Here is a 23266-nt window from a genome sequence, read left to right as displayed (position 1 = left end):
ATATACCTCTTTTTATTCTCAAGCTTAGATATGACCTCAATCTTTTTCCCCAGGCCAAGGCCACTGGTATTATTAAATGTGCACACCTCAGCTCAATGTTTAGTTTAATTCTAAAGTCCCCGACTTTAAGATTTTTTAATTTTCCTTAAAACCTATATTATCTTGGATGATGTTCTGATTATATCTGAGAAAACATGAACACTAACGAATCCATAACTTAACAGTATTTTCTAGTCACTACTTAAAAACTCAGAGCAAATATCCACTCAGCTGTGGCAACTGAGATGGTGATAATGCTTTGGTCAGATAATTACTGACACAAAATATTGGATATTTTGAGAAGGTGCCAGAAGGCAAGGTCACCCAGATGTCACCAAAACAGCCTCCTTCTTTGCACTCAGGGGTCTTACCTCCAAACACTTCCCAAAGCTTAACTCTCCGATCCATGCCTCCTGTGGCCAGCAGCCGGGAGCCAGGGCTGAACTGCACAGCGTTGACTTCCCCATCATGAGCATCCTGCAAGACAAGTATCCTGCTTCAACCCAATCCCTGTCATTCCAAGGGGAAAGAGCCCAATACAAATGAACACTATGGATGCCTAACCAAAGGTGCTGGACAGTCATCCATAAATAAAGGGGATCTGCTCATAAACTAACTTGGATTCCTAGCCCAGGGTCTCCTAAGATTGTTACCGTTTTATTCATATAGTTACAGTTCCATCTATTTTAGTGCAACCTTCTTAGAAAGTAGTCAAAATCTGTGTAGACTGCCTATAGTCTGTCTTTGCATTAATTTTCTTAATAAAAATGAAGTTTCAATCTATCGTCTACTATGATCTTATAGCTTAAAAGTAAGCCTCTGATTAACCATCTTTCTTTTGGTTCAGATTATGTTAATGCTACATGCTAAACTACCTAGTCAAAGTACAGCATGGCTTCTAATGATAGAGAAAGGCTTTACAGCTTTCCTAAAGGTGAGCATATCCTCATATGGAATCCTAATATGAGCAGCTGCTAGTCCTTCTGCTACATATCAGTGTCACAGTGGGATTCTATTCTGTTCTGGAAATAACAGGGCACCAGTGTATTCTAGGCAGGGTGACTTCTGCCAAGTTTCTTATTAACTTTCTGAAGCCTCAGCTTGCTCATCTACAGGAAAGGTCTTCCACCAAGTTGTGTGGCCTAGGACTAACTCCCTGATCGTGGGGAGTAGGTCTTCGATAAAGTAAGGGTCACTCTGGGAGAATTTAATTCTTCACAGGGAGGAGTGACTTGCTGACTTAGTCAGTTAAGCATCTGCCTTCTGCTCAGGTCCTGATCCCAGGGTCCTGGGATCCAGCCCCCTATCAGGCTTTCTGCTCAGTGAGGAGCCTGCTTCTCCCTCTTCCTTTGCCCCCCCACCCTCTCCAAAATAAATAAATCTTAAAAAAAAAAAAGAAAAAGAAAAAGAAAAAGAAAAAGCAAAAGAAAAAAAAGAGGGACGCCTGAGTGGCTCAATGGTTGAGTATCTGCCTTTGGCTCAGGACAAGATCCCAGAGTCCCAGGATTGAGTCCCACATCGGGCTCCCTGCATGGAGCCTGCTTCTCCCTCTGCCTGTGTCTCTGCCTCTCTCTCTGTATCTCTCATGAATAAATAAATAAAATCTTTAAAAAAAGAAAAAGAAAAAGATTACAGATGCTGAAATCTTTATGGGTGAACTACAACGTCTGGGATTTGCTCTAAATTGTTCTAGCAAAAGTCTGTGGGGCAGAGAGAATAGAACTGGCACCTGTGGCTAACTGGAACTACCTGACAGGATGATGGGACCTGGAAGTTCTCCCTACTCATAACGATGTTTGAAAATTTCCATAATATGGGATGCCTGGGTGGCTCAGTGTTTGGGCGTCTGCCTTTGGAGTCCCGGGATCGAGTTCCACATCGGGCTCCTCGCAGGGAGCCTCCTTCTCCCTCTGCCTGTGTTTCTGCCTATCTCTGTGTCTCTCATGAATAAATAAAATCTTTATTAAAAAAGCGAAAAAACTTTCCATAATAAAAAAGAAAAAAGACTGTGAAATGTGGATTACAAATATCAGATCATTAAACAGGTCATCAACCACTTGCCTAAAACATCATTTTGAGAAGACAAAACCTATCACATTCGCTTGGGCCTGAAAAAGACACTTGAAATATGCTGGCAAATTGAATTTAAATAAAATATAAATAAATAAATAAAAAGAAATACCATCAAAATCACACTTATTAATGGACAGGGATATAAACATCACTTTATTTTGCTTGGTGGTGTGATCCTGCCGCAGCCCTCAGGTCCCACTGCTGCAAAGCTGTCTGACAAGTGGCCAACCTTTTTGCCCCCGTGTGATTCCCTTCTTTTTCTTTTTTCTCCATGCTATCTTTCTACTTAGGAGGTCTCAGATTGAAAACTTGAGATCATGCACCATCACACCCCTGCTGCCACTCTTTGACCTCCTGCAGAGCTGGTTCTGTCGGATATTTGTCAGCCATGAACCGCACACTCACAGGAACACAGGCTGACACAGGATCCAGGTTATCAGCTGCTCCATTACCCCATGCACAGGACTTAAATGTGCCGGGAGAAAACAATGGGCTGCTGGGAGCTGAGGGCAGAAGGGGGCTGTGACATTAAGTGCAATCAGACCTTTTACCAATCATCACTGACCTCCATAAGGTGCCCAGTCCAACTCCTCATCCGGAGGGAGACTCTCTTTATGACATACAAGGTGGCTGAATCACTCAGCCAGTTCACTGTGTGGAAATCTCTATTTGATTCCTCCTTAGGCCTGGTTTCCCCCATAAGGAGTCCTCCTCTCCCCTGAAAGCTGACTATTCTAACTCACCCCATGTAATCCACGAGGCAGCCCAGCTAGCTCGGCTCTGCTCTGCTGCTCCATCTCCCCTAGACACCCACCTGCCAGCCTCAAGTCAGGTAGCCCACATTTCCCCAGGCTGGTTCCATTTCTGCTCACTCACCCCAGCTGAGACCTGCTTATTCTCTTCTACAAGCACCCAGCTCTGAACACCAGCCGACAGCTCTGGCATCACAGTGACTTCTGCCCAGGACTATCTCCTACTTCCAACCTTGCACTCCTAATGACAGGAAGTCACACAGATATGGACAGGAATTACTGTAACTTCTCACCAACCCTAGTTACTTCTCTCTTGTCCTGCCTCTCATGCTACTGATTCTCTTCCAGTCAGTCTTATATTACAGAAAATGGTTATAACAGATTCTGTCCCCTCAAGCTGAGCGAAATCCCTTCTATCAGACACAGTCAACAGGTATAAAACTTGCTTTGCTCTAAATAAAATAGTAGAAAGCTAGCTGCCATAGAGAATGGCTCCTTGAACCATCCGGCTCCGCTACCATACAAAGCTTGGTGGGATGTGGGGTTCAACCATACTTACAAAGATACACATCGCTGTTGTAGGCACTCTCACTTCTTTACTAGAACCAGGATGAGTATCCACATTATCCTGGGGAACTGGAAAGGAAGAGACAGAGCGCCTCCTAAGAAGTAACATAAAGGAAAATATTAGGATTGCACAAGGCTTCCTGTCTGCCACATACCCAGAGGGATTCAAAGATGACTTCTGACAGTAGCTTCTTCTCCCTCTTAGACTCTTCAAACCACAGAACAAATCACCCGATCAGAAGCATCCTCAACTCAAACGACACCCATAGACGTATCCAGCACATACCTGTACTTTCCTGCTTGTTAACCTATAGACTCCAAAACCCAACACTGAAAAAACAATCCCACACAACTGCTTCCCCAGTCAATAAAATGCTGCAAAACGTTCTCAACATAATATAACTACCTGCTCCAAGGGAGCATGTTTGTATTTTGATAAGACTACGTCAAGGTGCCTTTTATGCCTAGTTACGATCATCCTCAGCATACAGTGTGGTCAAGGCGGCGTCGAACACATGCCAGAAGAGAGAAAGGAGAGCGTGACTGCTGTGCAGAGTTCAACCTAACTGCCCGCTCAAGAGGCTGACAGCACTCTGAAAAACATGCACAGCGGCTTGGGTGGTACATGCACATCCAATGATGGGGTGAAGAGAGGGAGGGTGGTGTGAAGCGATGATCAGCACAATTATCAAGGAGCCACGCTCACATGCCGAGCCAAGAGAAGGTAATATTTTCACCTGGCAGCATCAGAAGAGTGATGTCCCAAAAGGGGAGACTCGGACAGACTTAAAAGGTAAGGCCAGATCAGCACGCAGCAAGATTAAGAGAAAGAAAATGGAGGAAAAAAGGAAGAAGCTAAGTGAGAAAGCTGAAGTCAAAGCATCTGTATACTCGGCGCTACGGGAATTTTGGTGTACGTTTAAAAAAACGGTGATAAATCATATATAATACTTATGAATATTCACACACATATTAACAAGGAAAGGTGAAGGTTTTCTAACCTACCCAAAGATATTAGTGATAGAATCCAGAAGGCCTCCAGCAGGCTGCGAGAGTCGCTTACTAAAGAGGAGGGGAGGATAGGTTTAAACCTTAGAAACATTTTGCCCAAATAATTCATCAATAAATACAGTTCACAAAAATAGGTACCTGGGAGTATGTTTCCCAATGAGTCCCCAAACCCCAGCCGAGAAACCCCTGAGAGGAGCAAACTACCAGAAAACAGGGGGAAGGCAGGAGGGAGGACCCAGCTTCAAAGACATGAGGTTTCCTCACGTTACATTAACTGTCCATTCGGTCAACCTGACCTAACAGAGTCTGGTTGTTAATACCCAATCCCCAACCTGTCAGTTCTATTTTAGCGAAGAGGAAAAACATCCTGGAACTCGAGTACAAAATAAACAGCATGATCTAAATAATCATCCCAACAAGGTGTAACTGTCCATCTTGTGGGAAGCCACTACACTTTCTTCCGCCTCACCTCACAGTTGGTGGCAGCACTAAGGGACAGCTTGCCTCCCACTGAGAGGTGACCAGAGGAAGACAGGGACATTCAGGAGCCCACAATCTCCATGGTTGTGCAGGAGGGGCCGGGTGCTCCAGTGAGGGGCCTGGCTGCATCGGGCTGCTCTAGCCATGGCCACCAATGTGCTATCAGACCATGGCTTGAGCTCTCCTTTCCTGGCCCACCCCGTCCACTTACGTGGCTGCTCTGCTGATGGCTCGCACAGGAGACGTCTCCTCAGCGTGATCAGAGGTTTCGTCCACAATGACTTCAATGTCATCATCCCTGGAAAGAAGGGCAAGAGGCCGAGTCTTTGATTCTGCTAACCAGTAGCTGTGTGGTGAGTCTGTTCCACAAATGTCAGCACCATCTCCTAATCACAAAGAGCCTCTGCAACTTGGCTGTGACAGAGATGGTCAAGGGTTCTCTGGAGAAACAGGCTGTGCTCTGAACAATACTAAAAGAAATATTTAACCTGTTGACATCAAATCCAGAATGCCAGCTGAAAATAACTTTAAAAGCGATCTTTTGATCCTCTGAAGTGTGAACACAGCTCTCACTTGGAAAGCAAGGAAATAATGATTTGTTAAGTCTATAACTACATATCCAGCGCCAAGGCAGATTTCTTTCCTTCAGAGGTCTGGTTCATAGCTGAAAGGCTCCTGCACACAAACAAGCAGACTACAGAAACGGTTCCCACGAGAAAGGCTGAGCGGCAGAAGACCGCTGGACAGCTACGCAGTCAAGAAAACAACAGGGCAGGGAGGGGATCCAGGTGAGTAAGAGAAGGGATTGCTGGAAGAGCAATGAAGTCAATGGTTGCATTAACATTGGCTTTAAACACCACTTTATTTTATTTTATTTTATTTTAATTTATTTTTATTCATAGAGACACAGCTAGAGAGAGAGGCAGAGACACAGGCAGAGGGAGAAGCAGGCACCATGCAGGGAGCCCGATGTGGGACTCGATCCCGGGTCTCCAGGATCACGCTCCGGGCTGCAGGCGGCGCTAAACCGCTGCGCCACCGGGGCTGCCCTAAACACCATTTTAATAATAAAAACAGGAAAGCAAAATCTAAATGCTATTCATTTCTGACTCTGGGTTTTTTGTTTAGGTTTAAACACTTGGTGCTTCTGACATTTGGGGAATCCATCATGCTTCATGTGAAATAATCAGGCCACAGAAATGCCCTGTTGTTTACCCGCCTTACTCCGTCCCAGATACAAAGTACCTCTGGAATTCTCCTCTCTGCCTTTTCCTGGTTGAGGGGAAGGCAAGGAATTATTTTGGCCTTAATGACCTCCTACCAAGTTGCAATCTTCACAGATAAGTAAAATAATAAAACATAACCAACCCAAGACTAATGTTTGGACTTAGAACCTGAAAGTAATATTTTTCCGTGATTATCTGGATTATGTAAATATATACTTAACTTATCAAGCAAGTTAAACCAAGTCCAAGTAAATCTGTTTTCCCTGGCTACTGATTTTAGGATTCCATGCAACTGAGCCCAGTCTAAGTCAGGATGCAGGGAAGAACAAAGGCAGGCTTGAAGAAAGAGAACAAGGCTGGCCTTTCTTTTCTTCGTGGTTTTGGTTTGAGGGAGCACTTATGTTCGCACAAGGGCGACAACAGAGCAGCAGAGATAGCAAGAGTAGCCAACACGAGTTCAGCCTATGTAAATATTTTCAGAACGCTACAGGCATGAAGACACTCAGAACTGTGCAAAAGCCCAGGGCCACAGGAAAATACCAGAACGTGGCAACTGGTTATCACAGCCCTTCAAAGATAGAAGTGTCCTTTGCCCCCAGAAACTCCACTCTTGTGGAAGCACAGAGATTCAGAACAGGCCTTTACAGCCAGACACTCCTAGGTTAGGTTCACTCGGCCCCTTTCTATGAGATCTTGGGCAGCACCCAGTCACCTGTTTATGCTGCGATTGGGAGGCAGACAAATGAAGCTTTTGTAAACTATCATTTCCAGGTCAATCATTTATTTACTTTGTAGTGTCAGGAAAATACATCTGGGATTTATTTTTCACATCTTGGAGTACAGAAGAAATGTACATATTCTAAATCAAAGCATAGCCTTAGTATGAAAACCTTTCTTTTCTTATAAATTAAAACTTTGTCTGGTGGATGACTCCTAACTGAACTAAAACCAGCCACCTCTGTTTATAAGGAAGGAAACATTTTAAAACCCAGTAACTCACAATTCTAATACTATATTCTGTAATATTTTTCAGTGGAAAAGGAACACGTCATGAACTAGAAGCAAAGGGAATTCAGCCATTAAAACATCCACCACTCTTAACACAAAACCTCAGATCTTGGGGAAGGCCCTCCACCCCAGTTCCAGATCATGGAACATTCCTAACAGATTCAATCCCTTTTGCTCCAAGAGACTGTCATTTTCACTTAGGCTTCAAAGGTTTGCCCATACCTCCAATCAAAGTTACACATAAGAACTGAGAGCAAGAGAAAGAATCCCAGCCCAGCGATACACTGCAGGAGGCCCAACAAGGGGTAGAAAGCAGATCAAAGTGTCAAGAGGAAAGCAGCAAGAAAGCCATTCACTCAGGGTGCAGAACTCACACTCACAGCCGATGAGGAGCATAAATGGGAACAAACTTCTGGGAGGGAACCAGTGTGTTTAGTGGCTCCCTTAAATCTTTTAGCTTCCTTTCTACAATCTATAAAATGGTTTTACAGAAATAAAAATGTTATAAAGCCATTTTAAAAGAGCAAATCAAATTACTAAGAGCAGTTCTGATCGGAATAGCTCTACTTACTGTTCAACGGGTAGAGGTTCCTTTGCTGCTTCTGCAAGCTCTTTCTGCAGCCGGGCTTGCCGTCTCCTATTGAGAAAAGCCCACTAGTTACGTCTGCTTAAAGAAAGCATGGCGTTTCGGCCCTCAGTAAGCTACTAGTTCTCTAACACATCTGAATATTCAGTGCATTTAAAATAACTGCCCTGGGCAAAGATACCAAAGTCCCAAACCCACACCAGTAACATCAGTAAGGAACCCTGTTATAAAGGATTTCGGAGCAAAGCCCAGAAGAGGGATTATGTCATTAGAGAAAGCAGTGAACTAGCAAGGGAGAAGCCTGCTCATTGTGTGACCCTGGGCCTCTCAGGACAGAAAGGCACGTCAGGTTTATCCAGGGTTAGTCACGGTCAAGAGTTGGCTTTCTGCAGCAAATAGTCTAATACCAACATATCAAGAGCACAAATAGTAACAGTTAAGATTTACCTGGAATTTAGTTGTGCCTAACTTGGTATTATTTCTAGGTTTTAGCTCATTTAATCCTTGTTATGATGCTTTAAGTACCATTTTACAAATAAGGAAACTGAAGTCTGACATTCTTGAAACTGTCAAAATACACATGGCTTCACCTACCAGGGCTGGAAAGACACGTCTCTTGGCTGTGAATAAAATTTCTTTTTAAGATTTATGTATTTATTTTAGAGAGAGTGGAGGAAAGAGCAAATGGAGAGGGAGTGAAAGAATCCTCAAGCAGACTCCCTATTGAGTACAGAGCCTCACATGGGGCTCCATACCAGGATCCAGAGATCATGACCTGAGCCAAAATCAAGAGTCGATGGCTCTGGACAAATTTTAATGTGGCCAAACAGTCAAGTCCACTATTTCCCCTTCTCAGAACAAATTTTGTCTCTCTTCAAGTTCTAAATTCTGGATCTCCCTAATTTCTAACCTTGGCCTCATTTTCTTTTCCATGGCAATTTCATCTCTGTGGTTTCATCCTGTATGTGGAGAACCCCAATCTGGAATTCTGCTATTAAGCTCCAGTCAAGAATTCTGCTGGAATTTTTGGTTAAGCTTCTACCACGGTGTTAATTTTCAAAACAGGGGGGGAGTCCTCTAGGTGGCATATCTGAGTCATGGGAAGGGATGAAGTTGTAGCTTATACTTTTAGCTTTATTATTATTTTTTAAGATTTTAATTATTTATTAGAGAAGAGAAGAGAAGAGAAGGAGGACACAAGTGGGAGGAGGGGCAGAGGGAGAGGGGGAATCTCAAGCAGACTCCCTGCTGAGCACGAAACCTGACGCAGGGCTCCATCTCACAACCCTGAGATCACGACCTGAGCTGAAATCAAGAGTTGGACGCTTAACCGACTGAGCCACCCAGGTTCCACTATACTGTTAATTTTCTATCTGGAAGATGAAAACTAAGTTCTACAGGACAAATGACAAAATTTAATGATTTTTTTTTTAGCTGGAATAAATGACCTATGAACTAACTACCTGTGAGGGAAAACCAGAACGTGCGGCTTGTTACACCCCTCTATTGGAAAGGCACCTGCTGCAAACAAGGGATGAAGGACAGACCTGCAACAAGCACCTGCAGCCCCTCCTTCATCACAATAGCAGAAAAGAAACCTCAAATATTCCCTGAGTGTGTCTACACAGCAGCCACTGTGACCATGAGAACAGATCAGAGCCTAGTGAGGGAGGCAGACCACAAACAGCTACTTCAAAACATGACACGTATCATGCTATCATTCAGGTAAACAAAGACTGCTAGACCACCTAACCTAGGGATTGGCACAAGGAGGGAACGCTTCTAAAGGACTGAGTAAAGAAACCTGGGGTCCCACCTGTGCAACCAGATAATACACCCAAGGTAAATACCTAGGAAAACATTCCAAAGTAAGGAATGAGAGCAGACATGGAATATGCCTCCCATGCCATTTTCAGTAGGAAGTGTGCATCATTCTCCTGTCTACCGTGAGGACCAAGGACCCTTCCTTAGCTTAACCACATGCCTGCAGCTTCTCCCTTGGCAGGTGTTTAACACGCTGCACTATGACTTCCAGTGTCCCTGCTGAGTTCACTCCAGGGCACAGGCCAAGTTGTTTTACTTAAACATGAGGGGCGCCTGGCTGGCTCAGTCGGTAGACTGTGTGACTCTCGATCTTGGGGTTGTGAGTCTGAGCCCGATATTGGGTGTAGAGATTGCTTAAAAACAAAATCTTAAAAAAAAAAAAAGAAAGAAAAAAAAGAAACAAGACAGAGTAAGAAAGGACAGCTCATTCTTTTAATATAAAAGAAACTTGGGATCCCTGGGTGGCGCAGCGGTTTGGCGCCTGCCTTTGGCCCAGGGAGCGATCCTGGAGACCCGGGATCGAATCCCACATCGGGCTCCCGGTGCATGGAGCCTGCTTCTCCCTCTGCCTATGTCTCTGCCTCTCTCTCTCTCTCTCTCTCTCTCTCTCTGTGTGTGACTATCATAAATAATAAATAAAAAATTAAAATAAATAAATAAAAGAAACTTAAGAAAGTTAGAAAAAACAGGGAAGTATGAGAAAACAAAAGCCAGTCTCACCACGCACTATTACTGACAATTCCTTTTAATCTTTTAAATTCATTTAAATTTTGAATTGTGTCCTATGAAAAGACTTCCTATCCTATTTTGAGTTACATTAATTTTATGCATTTTCTCACGTCACTAGTATTCCTAAACTGTGTACTTTCAGAGGATTTTGTAAAACTGCACCATATGAAAATACCATAACTTATTTCTCCCATGAGGGAGATACTGCTGCTTATTTTATACTACAGTGAGTAAGGACCAATTCTTAGTATTTGATTAGGATGAAGTCCAACAAGTGGTAACATGTTTCAGGTCCTGTCCAGGGGCCCTGCAGGAGGTGGTGGGACAGGCTTCCCACAAACAACATGACGGTGCTTTCCCCCTGGCCCAGATGTACTGACGACGTACACTCTTGCTCACACGAGCCAACTGTGCTTCACACCCGCCTGAGGACCTTAGGATATTTGAGGACAATGTACATGCTCGTTGGCTGTTTGTGTTAAGAAATCTGAAAACTGTATACAGTCCTCTTTTTATTTCTATTGGTTTTAGGGTTTAGAAAGTCCTCACACTATTTAGAAATTTTTCATAAAATAAAAAGCAGATAATCACGTTTTTTACTTCTACTTTATGTTTTCGGTTTTTATACAGATTCTGAATGAAGTCTACTTGAATATATCATTTGGTAGGATTAGCACTCATTGTTACCTAAGACTCTTTCCTACTTTCATTCTTTTATTTTATTTTATTTTTTTTTTAAAGATTTTATTTATTTATTCATGAGAGATACAGAGAGAGAGAGAGGGGCAGAGACACAGGCTGAGAGAGAAACAGGCTCCATGCACTGGGAGCCCGATGTGGGATTCGATCCCGGGTCTCCAGGATCGCGCCCTGGGCTAAATGCAGGCGCTAAACCGCTGCGCCACCCAGGGATCCCCTACTTTCATTCTTTTAGATTAACTGCAATAATCTTTTCAAATTCTAGACTACGGACACAGGGCTTTAAAATCCTACTCTGCTGACCACTTACTATTAGTTCTCTCAGTAGATTTTCTTAGGCTTTCTAGGTGGATGAGCATGAATCCCTGCCCCTTCTAGTGGCCTTGCATTCTGTGTCCTCTTTGGTTGGATGGCCAAAACATCAGTCTGAGTTCGAGACAGTGAGCCCCTCCTTTTCCCATTCGTGGTTTTGATATGTGTGTTAGACTCTTTGTGGGAGTGTTCAAAACACGTTTCCCTCCACCAGGACTGACTCCAGGTGTGTGAGGTGGAAGGTATCTGTGTTAAGCACACTATCAGCCGTTGGTTGCAGACAGATATTTTTATTAAAAGCTTTTGTTCCAAGTTTAAGGGTTTTTATCAGGATTGGGAACTGAGTCTGAGCAAATGGCATTTTTGTGGTATACTCAAGTGTTTCTATAGTTTATCATCTAAGGTGATAGATTTAATTGATTTCCAGATACACCATCTTTTAATTCCTGGGATAAATTCTAGTAGGTCTGCAGTGAATTTAAAAAAAAAAAAAAAAAAGGCTCCAGAATGCCTGAGAGGCTCAGTTGGTTAAGCACCCAACTTTTGATTTCGGCTCAGGTCATGATCTCAAGAGTTGTGAGATGGAGCCTCACTGGGTGCAGAACCTGAGATTTTTCTCTCCCCTCACCTGCTCCTGCCATCTGCCATCTGCCCCTAATACATGCATATGCTCTCAAAAAAAAAAAAAAAAAAAAAAAAGACCAATCTTTTTCTAATTCTGATTTATCTTATATTGCTCAAGAAATAGCTTTTCTCCTTGAAACACTGAAAGAATTCACTGGCAAAAATTGTACGGGCCAAAGCCCTTTTGGAAGGTAATCCTCCACTCTCAGCTATAAGTGTTCTTATAAACGCAAATCTCTTCTACATGCACCACTGTGATTTTTTATTTTATTAGCGTGTTCTGGCTGGCTCATCCCATCCCCCCTCATCAGAGCTGCCAGCTTGTTTTTACCTTTACAGAGAACCAGGCTCTACTTTACCAAAAATGGAAATCGCTAACTGTGGACTGATGTCTCACCTTGAATCCTTTTCATTCTCTGCATTTAAGCGATTGGCTTCCTGGGCTTTCTCAGCCATCCACCGGGTGACCAGCTCCTGATTCTCTTCAGTAGTTTTCCTCAATTTCTCCTCCAAAGCAGTAAACGTGATCTGCAGAGCATCATATTCGTCCTTCAGGGTCTGGTTGGCCCTTTCGAGGTCTTGAAGCTTACTGCGTAGTTCTTGGCACTCCGTCTCCAGGTCAGAGATCGTCTGCAAGCATTCTGCAATTCTGAAAGTAGGATGTGGAGAACAGGAATGGGGCCGCTCCAGAGTCCCGTGAGGGAGCTGGAGTACCTGGCCAGGTGAAGCTCTGTGAGTGTGGGCCCCCAACAATAACCTCAGCCATGACACCAGATGCCACGTAGGACTCTTTACGTTTACAAAGATCTCACTTAGCCAAGACCAGCTCTGGTGGTTTATAGGACAAGCCCATCAGAAGAGGAACTACTGGGGATCCCTGGGTGGCTCAGCAGTTTAACGCCTGCCTTTGGCCCGGGGCGTGATCCTGGAGTCCCGGGATCAAGTCCCACATCGGGCTCCCGGCATGGAGCCTGCTTCTCCCTCTGCCTGTCTCTGCACAGCCCCCCATCATGAATAAGTAAATGAAATCTTTAAAAAAAAAAAAAAGAAGAGGAACTACTTAGGGTGAAATTCACCTAGGTGATCAATGACTAGAAAAGTAGGATTTGAAGAGGGAACTTTTGATGCCTAAAGAGTAGTAAGAGGGGCTTAAAAGGAGGCTAGAAAATCTGCACATTCCATCGGTTCTATCACTCCATGAACAACGATGTCTTTCTAAGCCTCTAAAGATCCCTGTCTACAAAGTGAGGGAAAAAGGCATAGATGAAACCCAGACTCCCCTCCAGCTCAAAGGTCCTAGGATTTGGAATTCCAGGCTTCTCCCCCGATCAAGAATTATCCTGCCCACAGACTCATCCCTGTTCCTAGGGGCCACACTCACATGCCCTGGCCCCATCATCATAGAAGATGCCAGCTCTCCTATGCAGTGGCCACAGGGAGAGCCATGAATGCTTTGCAGATCCTCACAGGGGTCAAGGGTATTTCCCAGGGGCATGCTGTGAACCTGGAAGACTGAGGGCCCCCTCCTTGCCTTTGCCATCCTTAAAGCAAAAAAAAAAAAAAAAAAAAAAAAAAAAAAAAAAAAAAAATCCTAGGCTGCATGTGCACAGAAATGGCACTCTTGAGGAGTCCCATGTGGTAACCATTTGCCGGCAATCACCACGGGCCCCGCCCACAAGAGTAGAGTTAACAAAAAGTGCAACCCCATGACCAGCCCCCAGGGAGGTATCGCAGGTATCGTCTCTACTCACTTTGCTTCATTCATCTGCATCTCCCTGTCTTTCTGCTGCATTTGGTTATTCAGGTCAATCACCAATTGAGCTAACTGAGGGAAGGAAAGAGTACTTCTGTCAGAGACATTTCAGGACCTCAGTTGGAAACTAAACAACAGGGGGCTCTTTTATTTTTAAGGGGAAAAAGGGTGCCCTATAGGATAGGGCCAAGACACCAGGAAGAAACGAGCTCAGTGGCAGCAAGGAGGACCGATGGGGATGCTCATGGGAACGTGTGCTCTTCCCTGCTCAGGCAAGGAGGAGAAGTGCTACAGGTCACTGCCAGGTTCCTGCTGAGGACCCGTCCGAACCCTTACCCTAGCCACCTTTCACATTCTCTAGCTGATAAAGTGACCAATTCAGCTGCACTGATGATAAACTGCATTTTTTTCATAATTTGCCATCAAATCGCCACCCAGGATGATCACAGCCCAGGACTTTTTCATTCTTCCTAATGAATTTTTCAGAAATTGCAGGGTTCATTTTCAAATGCTTTAGGAAGGTATCAGTGACACCAGCCTGGAACAAGCAGCAGGCTCCTTTCCTTCGAAGCTTCTTCACTTGCACCTTTCATGCCACCTGGGAGGGTGACAACCAACAGGTACCTTAGCAGCTTGCCCTCCTGCTGATGGGAAAGCCCTCAGCTCTCCCAATGGTGCATTCCCAGGGAGAAGGCGGTGTCACATGTAGCCAGGATGGCTGCACATTCTAGTGTAAGCACCTGCCCACCTGTGTCCCTCCTACCCACCCCCTACCCTACCCCATGGGACCTGTGCAGAGCAAAGGGCAGGTAGCAGAAGGCAGGTGGGGGCGGGGGAGTGGCGGTGGTGGTAGCTCTCAGTACCTCCCCGCGCTTCTTGTGTAGTTCAGTCAGTTCTTCCTGGTGTCTGATCCTCAGCTGGGCCATTTCCTGTAGCTGACCGTCGTTCCATGCGCCATCGTGTCCAGGACTAAGTCCCCAGACCAGGCAGAGGAAGAGAATATGCAAAAAAAGAAAGGAAAGGGGGAAAAAAAATCAGACCCCAAACCTCTTCAGTTGGGCAGGGAAACAGTAACTTCAGATTTGGAACCTGTATGTGACAACACAGCCAACAGAGCAGTTTCTCCAGGCTGATGCGTTCTATGCCACTACAAACCTTAAGTAGAAAGCAGGAAATGTGAGAAACATGGTAGAACAGACCAACCACAACTCAAAGCGCAGGTTATATAAGGAACAAAGCATGGGATCTAGATGAAGTTTAGGTAAACGTGGAGGAGACAAGGTCCAGTCATTCAACAAATGTTTGACAGCCAACTATGAGCCAGGCGCTGACCTTGGACCTGGGGAGAAGACAGTGAACACAAAGCTTTGCTCTCATGTGGCTGATAGACAGTTAACAGCAGACAGATGATGACTACAGTGAACACAAAGCTTTGCTCTCATGTAGCTGATAAACAGTTAACAGCAGATAGATGATGACTAAGTAAATAGATGAGGTCCAGTGGACAGACATGCCATGAAGAGAAACTAAGCAGGGTGAGGAAGGGGACGGAGCAAGAGGGGTCCTGGTCTGTGCAGAGCATTCAAACAAGGCTTCTCTGAGAGAAGGACATCACTGCAGGAAGCCACGTGGTACCTGGGAGCTGGGCCCTCGTGCACAGAGGGAACATCAAGTGTCAGAAAGGCCTGGAGAGGGCAGCACAGCTGATACCCTCGGGAGAAAGTATGAGTGGAGCTCCACGTGCAGGAGGGTAGAGAAGATGGTCAGGAAGAGGTGGGGAGACCATGCAGAGCCTCCCAGGCTCCTCTAGGGACTGTGGCTTTTACGAGGCATGACTAGAAGCCACCATAGTGTTGTGAGCAGAGGAATAAGTTAAGTTTTAAAAGGATTGCTATGGTTGCTGGGTGGAGAGCAGACTGCATTGGGGTGGGGTGGGGGGTGCAGGGGGTTGAGACAGGGAGCCCAGTTACAGTCCAGCTTAGATGAAGGTGCTAGCAGTAGAGGCAATGAGATGTGGTCAGATCCATCCTGAAGAGAGAGCCCACAGGATTTGTCTTTGAGTTGCTGTGGAATCTGAGACAAAGATAAGAACGTGGACTCCAAAGCTTTGGGCCTGAACAACTGATAAAATGCAGGTGCCACCTAGAGATGGGAAGGACTAGGGGGAGGAGCAGGTTTGGGAAGAGGCCTGAAGAGTGCAGTGTGGACACCAGAGGGGGTGTGTGGAGAGGAAACCAGGTGTCAATCTACACGTCAAGTATGGAGTCTAAGCCAGAGGTGGACAAGCAGAAGCTGTCAGCAAACGGATGTGAAGCCACCAGAGTGAGTTCAGACACCCTCAAGATTCAATATAGTTTGGGAGATTTCCGAGGGGTTTGCATCCTAGGTCAGAAACAGCAGGTGACTGAACTGTGGTTTTTCAGTTCAGGACTGGATGAGAACCATCAGATGAAAGACATTTAAACCACTACCCAGGGGAAGCACAAGGCAGAGATGAGGAAGATGCTGGAAAAGTAGGACACCAGCACCCATAGGGAGAGGGAAGAACAGCCTTTTCCACGTGCCCTATAAAAAACAAGAGGGGAAAGGGAGCAGTGTGACACTCCCTCCTTACTTCACCCTTGAGATCTCAAGGTATTTTTATGATATGTTCTAAGCACATCCTAATACCTCATCCTTTGAGGCAACCTAATACTTACCCAATCTTCACGCATGAAACAGAAGCCAAGAGATTAGAAAATGGAACACACTGTACAAGAAGCCATCCTAAATTAGGCAGAAGAACTAGAAATTACTTTCATGAAATCCTCTTATATTAATGCAAAGCACAGTGAAATATGCAAATGTAAAACTAGTCCCTTCCTCTAAAGAGCCATCATCAGGTCACTCACTACATGCCTGGTGGTGGAGATAGATGACAAAAACTCCTGAGCAGCCATGGTCTAAAGCAGTGGTTTGCAGGATCACCTAAGTACAGGTTATGGGTCTTACCCCCCAGTTTCTGAAACAGTAGGTCTGGTGTGGGCCCAAGATTCTACATTTCTAACAACTTGCCAGATGCTGCCACCTAGGAGCCACACATAGAAAATGACTGAAGTCAACTATTTCTGTGCTGAAAGCAAAGGGATTAAAAACACTTCTGAAGGGACTCAGATAATTGATCCAGATAAAGCTTTTTAAGCACGGGCTGTAGTGTGTTTTAAGAATAACTGGGATGAGATGGGCAGAACTTAAGGAAACAGAAGGGAGAAGGAAACAACCAGGCCCGTCTTCCGTAAACACTCTTATGGCACCACCAAATACTGCCCTGAGCTGGTCTCCCTCAATGGACTAAGGGACAGATGCAAAAGAGACTGTGAGTAAAGAATGAATGTGCCTGAGTGACTACCAATGAGGAAGGGCAGGACACTGTGGGAAAAAGAAATCATAGATGACTTGTGGAAAATAAGGACACCATTAATAGAAACAAGGCGGTCAGAAGGAGAGGCCTGATTAGAGACTCAAGCTTTTAGGAAAGGAAGGATCTCTAATTAAATTATCATTCCAGTGATATTTAGTCAAAAGAATTGTAAATTTGCTTATAGCACCTTACCAAGCAAATGAGCTTGGCTGACCAACAAAGGACAGAGAAATATAGTCACGAAGAGTCTAACTAGATAGAAACAAAATGTTTCAAGTTTTCAGCTGATTGAACTTAGATGAAAAAGGTAAAATGGCTTTTTCTCTACCTAAAATTCACCAAAACACTGCAACTGATATTTTAAATACTACAGTAGGCCTCCCAGGGCCACAACCAGGAAGGATCTCTTGAGTTTATTATTAGGCAAGAAGAGAACCTGGGCTGAGCCATCTGTTCCTCTTGCCCACTCTGGTCTGCCATGAGAGCATCTCTCCAGATGAGGAAACACGGATGACAGGCACTTATATAGCAGATTTAGCTATGGGGATAAATAAATTCGGCTACCTCAAATTTCTGAGTTTAAAAAAACCCTGAAATTACTACCAACCTGTTTTTACAGTTGCTAAATGTTGTCTGAATATGCAAAAAAGTATGTAGATTCTAGAGCAGTAATGGGTCCTGTTCCCATATGGACCCTCAAATTTAATGTACAAACATGATAAACATCTGGAAAAGACAGTAAGATTATAGAATGATTCCATTTATTTATTTTTTTTTGAATTTATTTATTTATTTATTTATGATAGTCACACAGAGAGAGAGAGAGAGAGGCAGGGACACAGGCAGAGGGAGAAGCAGGCTCTATGCACCGGGAGCCCGACGTGGGATTCGATCCTGGGTCTCCAGGATTACGCCCTGGGCCAAAGGCAGGCGCCAAACCGCTGCGCCACCCAGGGATTCCGAATGATTCCATTTAAGCTGCTTTTTTTTTTTTTTTTTTTTTTTTAAATTTTTTTATTTATTTATGATAGTCACAGAGAGAGAGAGAGAGAGAGGCAGAGACACAGGCAGAGGGAGAAGCAGGCTCCATGCACCAGGAGCCCGACGTGGGATTCGATCCCGGGTCTCCAGGATCGCGCCCTGGGCCAAAGGCAGGCGCCAAACCGCTGCGCCACCCAGGGATCCCCATTTAAGCTGCTTTTGATGAAGTCTAGCTTTTGGATTTTTCTGGACCATGACCCTCAAAAAATAGTTTACACGAATAACCCATGTAAACACATCAAACTCCCTACCATGAACATCTATGTCATATTTAGTGAAACAATATTCTTTCTATTAAAATGTGGATTTGGGCAGCCTGGGTGGCTCAATGGTTTAGCGCTGCCTTCAGCCCAGGGCATGATCCTGGAGACCTGGGATCAAGTCCATAGGGCTCCCTGCATGGAGCCTGCTTCTCCCTCTGCCTGTGTCTGTGCACCTGCACCCCCGCCCCCCCCGCTCTGTGTCTCTCATGAATGAATAAAATCTTTAAAAAAATAAAATAAAATGCAAGTTTTTCCTAATCTTCCTTAAAAAAAAAAAAAAAGAAAGCTTGCTACAACCTGCTAGCTTAATTTCATATTCTATTAAAATATGTTGAAAACCACTAAACTAAAATAAAAAGGCTCAAACAGACCTGGGTTGTATAAAAAGTACTTTATGTTTATGCACCAGTCAATCCTTTATTAACAAGATCTACGTAAATCTTCTTAAGAATGCTCACTGTGTGATTATTTAGAAAAAAATGAACCCAGTAGGCTGAAGGAGGAATTGGCCCAGTTACCCTCCGTGAGTCACTTCTCAGGCTTACAGCACCTACTGATAAGACTGCTGGGTGCATACATACCCTCAAAGAAAGAATTTTGGTGACTTGGCCTCACAAGTTCTTATTTGAGAGGAACTGACAAAAACTGGAGCACAGAAAACAGTACTTGGCTTGCCTCTCAATTAAAGAAGTGACAGGTGATCTGAGACCCGTTTCAACTGAAGAGACACAAGCAACACAGGACAGTTTCAAAATACCTTATCTCATGCCTGTTGGGGATGTCATGCTTTTCAGCTTGGAGCTTATGGGCCAGCACTGAATGAAGATCTGACTTTTCTAGCAACTTGTTATCTATTAAAAAGGAAAAGAAAAAGAAATAGATTATTTAATAGGTTATTTATTATAACCAACATACACCTTATTACTACTTAATATCCTATAAATATTTGGACCAAAAAAATAACCGAAGACAACCAAGTCAGTTTCACTTTCATTAGGTGTCAAAGTACTAGGTGCTGCACAACAGCAATTGTAGCAACCGTACAAAACTCAGAAACATACGCTCCTTCAATGCTTCTTGGCCTAAGCTCGAGTGGCCCAGCCGAAGGAACCTGTGGAAACGCTCCTGCAAGAGTGTCTCCTGCTTACCTATATTTATCTCAGGAGGAAGAAAACAAAACAGAAAACCAAACACAGCGGAAAAACGAAATGTCATGCACCTCAAGGTAATATGGGAGTCTTACCTTTTTACATTTGGAAAATTTCATTTTTAGATCAGGGCACTAGAGGTACAAATAGGAAAGTCCCTGACCTCGAGAAGCTCAAATATAGCAGAGGGTCAGGTATAACAAGGATTAGAAGAGTGAGCTTTACTCATTTGCATGGATGGTTGTACAGGTGAAGATGACAGAATCCAGGCAGGACGGCTTGCAGAGTGATCTGGTTAAGTGGCTAGAAATGAAAGTTGGAGCCAACACATGAAAGCAGAATGAAAAATTCAGGCCTTTTCTTAATGGCAGTGGTGAAAAAATAGATTTTAAAAGCATGCAGTGATATGAAAAGATGTTTACCAGTAAGTAAGAAGTCAAAGATTAATCTGAAGTTCCCTGCCCAAGCAATGGGCTAGAAGATGCTAATGTGTCAGAGAACACAAGAGCAGAGAACCAAAGGAAGAAAATGAATTTTCTTTCTGAAAGTAACAAATGTGACAGAAAAGGTGGCACAGGACTTCAAAGGACGAGAAGCTAGGAGTGACAGTCACACAGGGACTGGCAAGGTGGGAGGGGCACTAAACAGCACAAAAGATTGATCACGGGAAACCTGTAGAACAGATACATTTGATGGGAGTTGTCACAAAGCCTTCAAGTCTGAGATTAGAACTGCTCTAGAACAAAATTTTGATAGGGTTTATGCTAGTGAATATTCCTGTTGAAAGGGCTTATCATTCTTCTTCAAGGGTCTTGAGTTCCACTTCTCCTTTATATACAGAAATGGAACTCGTGGACAGAAACAGAAATACTCTTTAGGTTAATTTAATCAATCAGGATAAGGAAAGTGGTTCCAACCCTGATGTTTATTCACGTCAAAGGACTCTAAAAAGACCTTCAGTACGTCACACCAGACTTGGGTGCCCTGTGACATTGGGTCTTTCAAAGGACAGGAGGTATCCAAGAGAGATCCTGCCTAAAGGTTCCTTTCACTAAAGAGAAGGATCTGGCTGAAGGGACACTGTCACTCATCCTTAGAGTCTCTTTTCATCTCTCTGTTTAGGCTCAGATATGGGTTGCACTTGACTGGCCTGGGAAGGCAAGGAGAGGAGTGCCGGTGTTCTACAGGCTTACTGGAAGTGACCCCCCAGGTGTCAATCGCTGAAAAAAACTTAAAACAGGCAAAGGCTGTCTTGCTCTCCAGCCCGGACTACCTCTCAGGTCAGTCTGGAGTCCTAGCCCCTGGGGCACACACTACTCAGTACAGCTATTTAATGAGATTTTTCCTTCTCCAGGATGATCTTCTGACATTTCTCCTACATCCCCCACCCGCCTGCTGCCCCATCAAAATGACCATTTTCTTTTCTTTTTTTTTTTTAAGATTTTTAAATTTACTCATGAGACAGAGAGAGAGAGAGAGAGAGGGAGAGGGAGAGACAGAGACAGAGAGGCAGAGAGGCAGAGACACAGGCAGAGGGAGAAGCAGGCTCCATGCAGGGAGCCCGATTCAGGACTCGATCCCGGGTCTCCAGGAGACCGAAGGCAGCGCCAAACCGCTGAGCTACCCGAGCTGCCCAAAATGACCATTTTCAATGCAGAAAAACCATTCAATCTCCATCAATGCAATTAGAGCAACTTCTGTTTATTACACAGACGGCTTTCAAAGCACTTATGCACAGTTTTTATGAAGCAGGTAGGGCAAGCTTCACCTCCATTTTATAGATGCGGTGAACCAGACTCAGAAAGCTAAGTGACAAGACCAGTAAGGTGTGGAGTCAGACTTCCAGCCCAATGGGACTTTGTGTTGTAGCTTTTAAGATGAAGCATTCAATAAACATCTAACCATTTACGTAACCCATATGGGAATCATGTTTGAGTGGAAGGAACCTTCTGTGCTGCTGGATGCTAGGATCTCTGCGAGTACAAGGAATTAGCACGAGAGAGCGGCTCATCATCCCCCTTTTCTTCCCATCTTTGTTAAGAGGGTGGGTTCAGTGAAAGCAAGGAAGGGTCATTTCTTGGGAACAAAACGCAGAAGTTCTAGGAGTCATCGAGTCGATGTTCAAATCCAGGCTCCCATCCCAATCTGCTGTGCCTCCCCAAAAGGAGCTTCTTAATCTCTCTTCAGCGTTAGTTTCCTCACGTGTAAAGAAAGGGCAGCAACAGGACCTGCTTCCCAGAATTTTTAGGAAGATGAAGTGAAATAACACACGCCACGTATTTACCCAAGCACTCAAACTAGTTTGCACGTTAGAAATACTTGGGGAGGGGCAGCTCCGGTGGCCCAGCGTGTGATCCTGGAGACCTGGGATGGGTCCTGTGTCAGGCTGCCTGCATGGAGCCTGTTCTCCCTCTGCCTGTGTCTCTGCCTCTCTCTCTCTGCGTGTGTCATAAATAAATCTTAAAAAAAAAAAAAAAACAACTCGGGGAGGGGCACCTGGGTGGCTCAGGTGGCTCCGTGGCTGAGCGTCTCCCTTGGGCTCAGGGCGTGATCCTGGGGTCCCGGAATCAAATCCCACATCGGGCTCTCTGTAGGGAGCCTGCTTCTCTCTCTACCTGTGTCTCTGCCTCTCTGTGTGTGCCTCTCATGAATAAACAAATAAAATCTTTTAAAAAAATGTTTTTTTTTTTTTTAAGATCCAAGTGATGCTAATGTGCACATCAGCTTGGGAACCACCGATTCAGCACAAACAGAATTCAGTAACGGGCGACTCCTCTCCCTTTGAACCTCATAGACAACAGAGCTCCAGGCTTACTCCAACGGGGTAGATGGGACCCGAGTGTCCCCCCGCCCCGTCCCTCCCCAAGTGTGTCATTCATTAGTTAGTTACGACGAGTCGGGGAGGGGACCCGGAAATGCTCATTAGGGCTAGTCTGGACGTCGTCCCGGCCAAAACGGGCAGCTCAAAACGGGCAGCTGCCCAAGAGCACCGAGGCGGCGCCTCGAGGAGAGGTTGGAGGAATCCGAGGCCGCACGTCTCCTCACGCTCAGGGGGACAGACAACGTTAGTGACGCGAGTTAACGCCTCAGGACGGTGATCGCCTCAGGACCGCGACCGCCTCAGGACGGTGATCGCCTCAGGACGGTGATCGCCTCAGGACCGCGACCGCCTCAGGACGGCGACCGCCTCAGGAACGCGAGCCTCCCCCCCCGCCCCAAAACGGGACGTTTCTGGAGCCTGTTCAAGTACAACATTAGCACCGCCGCCGGGGTTCACCAGCACGAACGACGCCTGCTCACGAAGAACACACGGTTCTTGGAAAAAAAGACGAGGGGCGTCGGCCTCGCGGGCGCCGCGGGGGCTCGGCCTCTGCTTCCCGCCGGCGCCTCGCGGGCCCCGCCCTCTCGCTCCCCGTCCCCCGCCCCCCGCGCCGCTCACACTGCAGGATGATCTCTTCGAACGCCTGCCTCTGCAGCCGGTCCCGCCGCCTCAGCTCCTCCGAAATGTGGCGCTTCCAGCGGGGGAAGTCGGCGGCGCGGAGGCCCGACGACATCTCGCGCGCTGCCCCGGCGCCTGAGCGCCGCTAATCCGAGCGGGGGCCGGCAGCCGCGGGCCGCAGCATGAGCGACCAGCGCACGCCGGAAGGGCCGGCGGCCCACACCTCGCTGCCACACACCGCCCCGCCAAGAGCCGTCCGGGACCGTCTTCCGGCTCTTGCCGGAAAGGGCTG

The 23266-nt window shown here is 45.5% G+C and overlaps 1 protein-coding gene and 1 non-coding gene across 7 annotated transcripts in view; both read right to left on the bottom strand.

The window, feature by feature from the left end:
- Positions 1–23260, bottom strand: part of ATG16L1 (autophagy related 16 like 1) — a 39434-nt gene extending 16174 nt beyond the window's left edge. The window contains exons 1-11 of one of the 6 annotated variants that reach the window (XM_025463480.3): positions 22975–23260; positions 19145–19238; positions 14547–14652; positions 13682–13755; positions 12328–12579; positions 7728–7793; positions 5134–5220; positions 4437–4493; positions 4169–4216; positions 3424–3526; positions 411–516 (exon numbers count right to left, since the gene is read on the bottom strand). In XM_025463480.3, the coding sequence (XP_025319265.2) occupies positions 411–516; positions 3424–3526; positions 4169–4216; positions 4437–4493; positions 5134–5220; positions 7728–7793; positions 12328–12579; positions 13682–13755; positions 14547–14652; positions 19145–19238; positions 22975–23089 (1108 nt within the window). In that variant the 5' untranslated portion in view covers positions 23090–23260. The remainder of the gene's footprint in view (positions 1–410; positions 517–3423; positions 3527–4168; positions 4217–4436; positions 4494–5133; positions 5221–7727; positions 7794–12327; positions 12580–13681; positions 13756–14546; positions 14653–19144; positions 19239–22974) is intronic. The other 5 variants (XM_025463481.3, XM_035719157.2, XM_025463482.3 and 2 more) reach the window with 5 other exon arrangements.
- LOC112670211 (small Cajal body-specific RNA 6) lies at positions 2405–2678 on the bottom strand. The gene has a single exon (XR_003142811.1). It is a non-coding gene; the product is annotated as a small Cajal body-specific RNA 6 (non-coding RNA).
- Positions 23261–23266: the final 6 nt, after the last annotated feature.

Source organism: Canis lupus, chromosome 25 (assembly GCF_003254725.2).
Source record: "Canis lupus dingo isolate Sandy chromosome 25, ASM325472v2, whole genome shotgun sequence".
In the NCBI taxonomy this organism is placed as follows: domain Eukaryota; kingdom Metazoa; phylum Chordata; class Mammalia; order Carnivora; family Canidae; genus Canis; species Canis lupus.
The sequence above is the reverse complement of the archived record's forward strand: the minus strand, read 5'-3'. Positions and strand labels throughout refer to the sequence as shown.